Genomic DNA, 10,131 nt, shown 5'->3' on the forward strand with positions numbered 1-10,131 from the left:
ATTTTGGAGCTCGCAGCACAGTGATCTCGTAGTTTTGCACATTTGGCCCACAATCAGGAGACCTGGCTTTCGATCTCCATTGAAATGTGTGTGGAGTTTTCATGTTCTCCCCGCACTTTGTTGGGAGTTTTCTCCAGGTTCTCCGGGTTCCTCCAAGTCTCCATCCCCATGAAATAGCCGACTGTTAAATTTCCCTCGGGTCCCTTCAAAGGTTGGTTGGTTAAGTCGCTTTTTCATAAAGTACCACGCACTCCGTTTTATTTGACCACAATAGCTTTTTTAACAGTAAATGTTTTTTTTACATTTTTTAAATAAATGATGTCTCTTTCAGGAGCGCCTTTCGAATCTCTGTCCATGGTTCTGAATGCATTTCCCGTTTCCCTGCTGACTGTTGAGCATTTTCTCATAACTTATCTCTTGTTAGAAAGCATTCATTTTACAGTCATTTACATTTCTCTGGGAATCGTTTTCCATCGTTTACATTTGTTGTATATACGTTCATATTTTATTTTAGTATCTCAAAAAGTACGTTCACAGAACAGTCCAATTTGATCAATGAATGCTCATGCTAAATGCAAGTCCCAAAGGTGTGTGCTCATGTTGGTTATTTTTTGGTGTTATGTCAAGAAAAGTACTCTAGGTGTCAGTATGCACTCACAAACAAAATGTATTGGCACTCCCTCTCACTTCCGTGGACGCACAAACCCGATTTTTATTGTGCCGCTCTGCTCGAGACGTGTGACGCGACTGCGGTCGAAAAAGTGGCGGATGTCCGTGGACATCAAATTCCTATTCTTGTTTATCTTGAAGAACGGAGATTTTTATTTTTATTTTACGGCGCAATGGAGGACGAAAGATTTGCGTCTTTCCACCGCGGCCTCGTTTTTCTTTTCCTTTTCCTCCACCCCGTCAACGGAGACGTCAGCTACTCTATCCCAGAGGAGATGAAACGTGGATTTGTCGTCGGCAATATGGCCAAGGATTTGGGACTAAATTTGGGCCAGTTATCTGCTCGTAAAGCGCGCATTGATGGAGAAGACGACCACGTCCAACACTGCGGCATCAACCTCAACACTGGTGACTTGGTTGTTCAGGAAAGGATCGACAGGGAAGATCTTTGTGGCAAAAAGGCATCGTGTGTTTTAAAGCAGGAACTTGTACTGGAAAACCCGTTAGAACTACATCGTATTAATATTCGTGTTGGAGACATGAATGATAATTCTCCACAGTTTAATGAAGATACGCTTAAATTTGAAATCCGAGAATCAGCGGTTAAGGGTGCTCGTTTTCTTCTGAGAGAAGCACACGATGCAGACATTGGAGAAAATGCTGTTCAAAGCTACACTTTGCAGCAGAATGATCATTTTAAATTAATTGTAAACTCAAAAGCAGGTGGACGAAAGTACTGTGAATTGGTTTTAGACAAGGAATTGGACAGAGAAGATAAAAAAGACATGATGCTCTTGCTGACCGCCTATGATGGCGGCTCCCCTCAGAGATCAGGAACAGTCGTCATCCACGTCACCGTTTTGGACGCGAATGATAACGTGCCCGTATTTAGTCAAGCGGTCTATGAATCAAGTCTGGCTGAAAATTCTCCTCTTGATACTTTGGTGATCACAGTGAGCGCGAGTGATGCAGACGAAGGAATAAATAGCGAAATCACTTTCGCATTTGACCATGTTTCTGATGACAATAGCAATATTTTTACTTTACACCCCAAAACTGGAGAAGTGAGAGTAGCTGGTGTTGTCGATTATGAGAAAGTATCATCTTACGAAATGCAAATAAGTGCGGTAGATGGTCCAGGATTAATTTCCTATTGTTCTTTAATTATAAATCTCATTGACATCAATGACAACGCCCCGGTGATAAATATCAAGTCGCTGACCGACCCGGTGGCGGAGAACGTGCCGCCCGGCACCGAGGTGGCCATCGTTCACGTGCAGGACAGAGACTCTGAGCGGAACGGGCAGGTCCGCTGCTCCGTCCGACGAGACGTCCCCTTCCGCTTAGTTCCTTCCATCAAGAACTATTATTCTCTGGTGACGAGCGGCCGGCTGGACCGCGAACTGGTGTCCGATTACAACATTACAATCGGCGCCAGCGACGAGGGCTCTCCTCCTCTGTCCTCCCGGAAAAGTCTTCGCCTGTCCGTCGCCGACGTCAACGACAACCCGCCCGCGTTCGAGCGAGAGTCCTACAGCGCCTACGTGAGCGAAAACAACGAAGCCGGCTCGGCTTTGTGTCGGGTGAGCGCCCGAGACCCCGACCGGAGACAGAACGGCACGGTGGTTTATTCTCTGTTGGCGGGCGCCGAGGTGAACGGCGCCCCGGCGTCCTCCTACGTATCGGTGGACGGAGACACGGGGGCCGTCCGCGCCGCGGGCTCCTTGGATTACGAAGACTTGAGGAGTTTTCGAGTCCACGTGGTGGCCAGAGACAAGGGTTCTCCTCCGCTGAGCAGCAACGTGAGCGTCAGCGTGTGGATACGGGACGTGAACGACAACTCTCCTCAGATACTGTACCCCGCCCCGGAGGGCGACTCCTTCGTGACCGAGCTGGTCCCCAAAGCTGCGCACGGAGGCTCCGTGGTGTCCAAAGTGATAGCGGTGGACGCCGACTCCGGACAGAACGCCCGGCTGTCCTATCATATAGTCAAGTCCACGGATCCGGGACTTTTCGCCATCGGTCTCCACAGTGGAGAGATCAGGACCCGGCGGGACATTTGCCAATCTGACGGCGTGAAGCAGAACCTGATGGTGGCGGTGAAAGATAACGGACAGCCCCCTCTCTCCGCCACCTGCTCCGTGTATTTACTTCTTTCCGATAACTCGGCCGAGTTGCCGGAACTCATGGACGTTTCCTCCGACGAGCGGGAGAAGAATTCCAAAGTCACCTCTTATCTGACGGTGGCGCTGGTGTCCGTGTCCGCCTTCTTTGTGACCTTCATGGCGGCGGTCCTGGCTGGGAGCTTTTGCCGCAGGAGAAAGCCCAGACTGTCGTCGGACGGAGCGGTCGCCGTCCCCGGCGCGTACCTCCCTCCTGATTACGCAGATGTCGACGGCGCGGGAACTTTACGCGGCGCCTACGACTACGACGCCTACTTGACGACGGGCTCCAGGACCAGCGACTTCAACTTTGTGCGTTCTTACGACGACGACACGCTGCCCGCTGACCGCGCGCTCGCGAAGAATCCCAGCGACTTCGATGATGAGCTTCGCGATTCTTTCGACCCTCTTGAGGTAGGCAGCTTTCACAGATAAAAGCCATCCTGTACATGAAGAACTATATTGTAGATTATCAATTTTATTGCTCTGGCAGCAGTGTTCCTTTCGTATTTCATGTATCACATTGGAACCATTTTGTCATCTAATAACTTTTGATTCTCTTCTCTTTCTTCATATGTACATTCCCAATTTCTGAAAATTGTACAGTGACCGTCTGCTCGTCATTGGGATTTTGTGGTGGGCCGTTTGATTATTTTTTTTCCTTAGGAAAACTTTTTAACTTTTTGACAGATTCCTGACCACTGACATTTGGTGAATTTCTTCCTTCTTCTCATTTTTTCTTTTTTTATTATTATTTTTTTTTGGGCAAATCATGAGTTTCTCCCTCTCTCTGTGTGTTAATGCTTCATAACGTTATGAATGATTTCCAGTTACAGTGTCATGTTTGAGTCTGTGTTCTACAATGGTTTGGTTTTCAGGACACTTTATCGAGTCCTGTATTTTCAGTAAAGACAGTTATTAAGGCTGAAACTGCAAGAAACATGCCTTCTAATCTATAAAGCAATCGGATACAGAATGTGGATCTCACTCAAAGAGAGGAAAAGTAGCATCAGCTTCTTTTAGTTTCTTGCATTTCGGAACATTTTGTGTCCATGTACTCACAGTCCCGTCCAAAAGTATTGGAACGGCAAGGTCAATTCCTTTGTTTTTGTTGCATGCTGAGGACATTTGGGTTTCAGATCAAAAGATGAATACGAGACAAAAGTGCAGAATCCCAGCCTTCATTTCATCATATTTCCATCTCGATGTGTTGAACAACTCAGGACAGAGCACCTTTTGTTTGAAGCCACCCACTTTTCAAGTGAGCAAAAGTATTGGAACAGACATGATCAAATGAACTTCGAGTGAATAATATTTCATATTTGTTGGCATAACCCTTCTTTGCAATAACTACATCAAGGCTGCGACGCATTGACGTCACCATACTGTCGCATTCTTCATTTGAAATGCTTTTCTAGGCATTGAATGCAGCCTCTTTCAGTTCTTGTTTGTTTTGGGATTTTCTCACATCGGTCTCCTCTTCAGGAGGTAAAATGCATGCTCTGTTGGGTTAAGGTCTGGTGATTGACTTGGCCAGTCTAAGACCTTCCACTACCCCCCCCCCCCCCCCACCCGATGAAGTCCGTTGCTGCGTTGGCAGTTTGTTGTGGGTCATTGTCTTGTTGCATGATGAAGCTTCTCCTGATTAATCTGGATGCATTTTTCTGAAAATAGAAAGTAGCTCGAACCATTTGTAATCTGATCAAGAAATGGAAAGTGTTTGGGGCTTTTACTTCCGTCGTTGATGAAAGAGGCAAGAAAACGCTATTTAGAGTGTTTATTGAAAGTGAACACGCCTTTGTTCAAATACAAAGTAGCAAAGAAAATAAGACCATAGTATACAATTTAAAGGCATGTTTTAAAAAAAATGTCACCAATGATCTTTATAATTGAATTGAAATATAATCAAATAGTTGGTGGTGAAGTGACCGATGCTGTAGTGGTGGTACATTGCCTTAGTTGGGTGCAGGCATGGTGGATTCAGTTCCCACTCAGTGACGGTGCGAATGTGAGCGCGATTGCTTGGCCTGATATTTGGAGTGATTCAGAAGTCCCTTGCTTGCTTTATTTTTTTCAAGTTTAGTCGTGGTTTATTCTTTTTGTATGAATAAGAAAATAGTGGTAAAAGGGTTATGTTCGCATTCTACTGTATATCCAAAATGTACCTCGGTTGTTTATCTCATTCTCTATATTTGACATGGTTATAGTACATTTTGTACCTTTTTTTTTTTTAGCTTTGTGTGTCAGCGATAAAAGTTTAGATTTAAATCAAATAAACCATTGAAATTGTCATTTGTGGGGGGAAAAAAAACAAAAAAACGGATCTTTTTGCCCATATTGGACGAGTCCATGACTGCCGAGTGTTCGGCCAGAATGTTGCATCGGTCCAAGTGTTTGCTCGAGACTGCGCCACAGTGCATCCATCCATTTGAGGAAAATAACTCTTGATTGCATTTTCTGAATGTATCGTATTAAAGCATTTGCCCTGACGTCACCGTTCTAATCATTATGACTTGGTCGAAGAAGTCTTTGCGAACTCCACTTTAGTGGTTTCGAAGGAACCTTTTGTCAATTCTTGCTGGCATCTTGTTGAAACAGGTCCGCTGTTTTGAATGCCACCGCCTGCTTCCCTGTCCATGGTGCTGAATTCAGTCCAACTTTTTTCTCGACTGACTCATCAGCTTCATCTCTTTCTTTTTTGTATTGTACAAAAATTAATAATAATACAGATAATATTGGAGTAGTTAACTTAAAGTTAACTTTAGAAAATATACCTTTTATATCCGTATAATGCTTATAAAAAATATGTTTTATGCAAACAGTCATCCATAATCATACTCAGACATGCGTGATGTTTATGATTATCCCGTAATATTTATTAAAAACAACTGGGTGTTATGGCAATGAATGCACTCTAGAGGTCAGTATGCACTCAGAAACAAAAGCTGCTTCTTCATTTCCCACGCCATCACGTCGAGACGCAGACAAGATTTTAGTTTTGTGGAGCTCTGGTCTATATGTCTGACTGTGACTGCGGTGTCGGAAGCTGTGGATATACCCGGAGCGATCATCGTGACATCATTGTCGATCTCCTGTCAAATTGGAAGTGATTTTTACAAATATTTTCAGTGCAATGGCGAACAAAAGATTTGCGTCTTTCCGCCGCGGCCTCGTTTTTCTTTTCCTTTTCCTCCACCTCGTCAACGGAGACGTCAGCTACTCTATCCCAGAGGAGATGAAACGTGGATTTGTCGTCGGCAATATGGCCAAGGATTTGGGACTAAATTTGGGCCAGTTATCTGCTCGTAAAGCGCGCATTGATCCAGAGGACGACAACGTCCAACACTGCGGCATCAACCTCAACACTGGTGACTTGGTTGTTCAGGAAAGGATCGACAGGGAAGATCTTTGTGGCAAAAAGGCATCGTGTGTCTTAAAGCAGGAACTTGTACTGGAAAACCCAATGGAACTACATCGTATTAATATTCGTGTTGTAGACATTAATGATAATGCTCCACAGTTTAATGAAGAGTCACTCAAATTAGAAATTCGTGAGTCGGCAGACAAGGAGGAACGTTTTCATCTGAGAGAAGCACACGATGCCGACATTGGAGAAAATGCTGTTCAAAGCTACACTTTGCAGCAGAATGATCATTTTAAATTAATTGTAAACTCAAAAGCAGGTGGACGAAAGTACTGCGAATTGGTTTTAGACAAGGAATTGGACAGAGAAGCTAAAAAAGACATGATGCTCTTGCTGACCGCCTATGATGGCGGCTCCCCTCAGAGATCAGGAACAGTCGTCATCCACGTCACCGTTTTGGACGCGAATGATAACGTGCCCGTATTTAGTCAAGCGGTCTATAAAGCCAGTCTGGCTGAAAATTCTGCTCTTGATACTTTGGTGATCACAGTGAGCGCGAGTGATGCAGACGAAGGAATAAATAGCGAAATCACTTTCGCATTTGACCATGTTTCTGATGACAATAGCAATATTTTTACTTTACACCCCAAAACTGGAGAAGTGAGAGTAGCTGGTGTTGTCGATTATGAGAAAGTATCATCTTACGAAATGCAAATAAGTGCGGTAGATGGTCCAGGATTAATTTCCTATTGTTCTTTAATTATAAATCTCATTGACATCAATGACAACGCCCCGGTGATAAATATCAAGTCGCTGACCGACCCGGTGGCGGAGAACGTGCCGCCCGGCACCGAGGTGGCCATCGTTCACGTGCAGGACAGAGACTCTGAGCGGAACGGGCAGGTCCGCTGCTCCGTCCGACGAGACGTCCCCTTCCGCTTAGTTCCTTCCATCAAGAACTATTATTCTCTGGTGACGAGCGGCCGGCTGGACCGCGAACTGGTGTCCGATTACAACATTACAATCGGCGCCAGCGACGAGGGCTCTCCTCCTCTGTCCTCCCGGAAAAGTCTTCGCCTGTCCGTCGCCGACGTCAACGACAACCCGCCCGCGTTCGAGCGAGAGTCCTACAGCGCCTACGTGAGCGAAAACAACGAAGCCGGCTCGGCTTTGTGTCGGGTGAGCGCCCGAGACCCCGACCGGAGACAGAACGGCACGGTGGTTTATTCTCTGTTGGCGGGCGCCGAGGTGAACGGCGCCCCGGCGTCCTCCTACGTATCGGTGGACGGAGACACGGGGGCCGTCCGCGCCGCGGGCTCCTTGGATTACGAAGACTTGAGGAGTTTTCGAGTCCACGTGGTGGCCAGAGACAAGGGTTCTCCTCCGCTGAGCAGCAACGTGAGCGTCAGCGTGTGGATACGGGACGTGAACGACAACTCTCCTCAGATACTGTACCCCGCCCCGGAGGGCGACTCCTTCGTGACCGAGCTGGTCCCCAAAGCTGCGCACGGAGGCTCCGTGGTGTCCAAAGTGATAGCGGTGGACGCCGACTCCGGACAGAACGCCCGGCTGTCCTATCATATAGTCAAGTCCACGGATCCGGGACTTTTCGCCATCGGTCTCCACAGTGGAGAGATCAGGACCCGGCGGGACATTTGCCAATCTGACGGCGTGAAGCAGAACCTGATGGTGGCGGTGAAAGATAACGGACAGCCCCCTCTCTCCGCCACCTGCTCCGTGTATTTACTTCTTTCCGATAACTCGGCCGAGTTGCCGGAACTCATGGACGTTTCCTCCGACGAGCGGGAGAAGAATTCCAAAGTCACCTCTTATCTGACGGTGGCGCTGGTGTCCGTGTCCGCCTTCTTTGTGACCTTCATGGCGGCGGTCCTGGCTGGGAGCTTCTGCCGCAGGAGAAAGCCCAGACTGTCGTCGGACGGAGGGGTCGCCGTCCCCGGCGCGTACCTCCCTCCTAATTACGCAGATGTCGACGGCGCGGGAACTTTAGGCGGCGCCTACGACTACGACGCCTACTTGACGACGGGCTCCAGGACCAGCGACTTCAACTTTGTGCGTTCTTACGACGACGACACGCTGCCCGCTGACCGCGCGCTCGGGAAGAGTCCCAGCGACTTCGATGACGAGCTTCGCGATTCTTTCGACCCACTTGAGGTAGATCAATTTTCCTTTGTGGCTTATTTTGTTGTTGTTTTTTTGCCTTTTAATGATAAACATTGCCGTCAATGCATTTGATACTTGTAGTCAGTATATCAAATATTTTGTCATTCCACTTAGTTTGTTTTTGTTTTTAGTCGGTTACTTAGAATTTGGGATGCAGAATTAATCGACTTTTTATTGTGATTTTGGCTGCCACGATTAGATGAGCCTGATCGTCGGGGAAATGTTTCATTTAAAATGTGGGCACTGCTGCATACGAAAAGTGCTCCATTTGGACCAGTGTCGGCAATGTAGTCAGCCAGCCACCAGGGGACGAGCATATGGTTAAGGCTTCATTCAGGCGTGCACCCCGATACGTGGCCAACTTCAAAATACAATTCTAAAACGACATTTATGTCCAATGTAGGAATATATGAAGTTTTGATTTAGAAGTTGTTCTTCTCAGCACATTGGCAGACAGACGGCATGTCACTGTAACAGTCTTAACGATCGTTCTTGCGGCTGCCTTGACTTCAACTTTTCGGCTGGCCTGATCTCAATGAAAAAAACATCAAGAGTAAATAGCGAGGGAAATCACAACTGTCGAGCTCTTTGCAGTTTGTGACCATGCACGACTGACCCAACGGTCAAGCAGAACAACGGAGACGTATCGTCCTTGGCAGTTAACTATATTGACGACGGGGATTTTCCAACAAAAAGTCTGTGCTTACAGCCTAATGTTTTGCATTAACTATATTTGCGTCCATTAAGTTGCAATTCATGACTGCACTTTGTAATAGCACATTTTCTTCAGTTAGCCTTTGGTAAAACAGAATTGGCTAGGAGGGTGTTAATTTTTTGTATTATCTACCATTTATTCTCATTTGAAGAATAATTTTGAACTAAACACTGTTACATATTGTTTGTTGAAAAGTAGTGCAATAAAAATGAAGATTTCTCCCTCAGAAAACATGAGGAATAATTGTGATTCATAATCATGATTACGACATTGATCAATAGAATCCTGATTATTATTTTGGCTATAATCGTGTGGCCCTACTTAGAATTTTTATACACCCAAATCTTTCTCATCATCATTTCATGCTGGGGAAAACATTCTAATATATCCAACATATGACAGTACAGTATTGGCAGGTAACAAAACCAACTAATTTTCAGCTTTTTTTCCTCATTGTACCTCTATTTCTTTTTTCTAGTTTCCAGGTAATTTGGTTTAACGGGTTAGTTAAACCAAATTCCTTTTGAGATGGTTTAGTTTCGATATAGTCGTTACGTTGGATCGGTCCGTAACTATCTAATTCGATTTTTCAAAACCCAAAATGAAGCATAACACATATACCTTAACCACAACACAAACTGTGATGAGCAAAATACAAAATGTAAGACTTGAATTGAGAGTTTATTGTCTCCCAACACTCTGGCAGAAATGTCCCCACGTCCATCTTCGGCGGCTGTTCCTCTCACTCGCGCGATTAATATGAAGTCTCGTCTTGACGAACCAAGTCCGAGGGTTTGTTTGGCCATCTTGCGTGCTGCGTGGGTTTGTGGCTCTCTGACGCACTCATGAACTCCTCGACGAAACCAAAACCAAATCGAAATCAATGAGTTCATATAAAGCAACTCATTAAAGGGCCACACTTACTGTGCGTCATCTCCACACCGTTACAATGTTAACATTGCGTTAGCATGCGCACCGCACATTACAAAGGCAATTACAATATGCTGGTGGACAAGTCGACCAAAACTGTTGCGGTTTGA

At 45.9% G+C, this 10,131-nt stretch overlaps 3 protein-coding genes across 3 annotated transcripts in view; all 3 read left to right on the top strand.

Annotated features, from left to right (window-relative positions):
- LOC133407442 (protocadherin gamma-C5-like) overlaps window positions 1-10,131 on the top strand; it is a 276,972-nt gene that overhangs the window by 25,319 nt on the left and 241,522 nt on the right. The window lies entirely within an intron of this gene.
- Window positions 737-3,266, top strand: LOC133408050 (protocadherin beta-15-like). Its single transcript, XM_061686536.1, has one exon. It carries the CDS (start codon window positions 843-845, stop codon window positions 3,264-3,266), a length of 2,424 nt encoding a protein of 807 aa, XP_061542520.1. The 5' UTR covers window positions 737-842.
- LOC133408051 (protocadherin beta-16-like) lies at window positions 5,927-9,590 on the top strand. The gene is made up of 2 exons (XM_061686537.1): window positions 5,927-8,367; window positions 9,570-9,590. The coding sequence occupies exons 1-2, from the start codon at window positions 5,965-5,967 to the stop codon at window positions 9,588-9,590; spliced, it is 2,424 nt and encodes an 807-aa protein (XP_061542521.1). The 5' UTR covers window positions 5,927-5,964.

The sequence above is a fragment of the Phycodurus eques genome, chromosome 9 (genome assembly GCF_024500275.1).
Source record: "Phycodurus eques isolate BA_2022a chromosome 9, UOR_Pequ_1.1, whole genome shotgun sequence".
In the NCBI taxonomy this organism is placed as follows: domain Eukaryota; kingdom Metazoa; phylum Chordata; class Actinopteri; order Syngnathiformes; family Syngnathidae; genus Phycodurus; species Phycodurus eques.

Coding starts and splice junctions, on each gene's coding strand:
- LOC133408050 (XM_061686536.1), top strand. CDS start 843: ATGGAGGACGAAAGATTTGCGTCTTTCCACCGCGGCCTCGTTTTTCTT.
- LOC133408051 (XM_061686537.1), top strand. CDS start 5,965: ATGGCGAACAAAAGATTTGCGTCTTTCCGCCGCGGCCTCGTTTTTCTT. Junction 8,368..9,569: donor ATTCTTTCGACCCACTTGAG/GTAGATCAATTT, acceptor TCTTTTTTCTAG/TTTCCAGGTAATTTGGTTTA.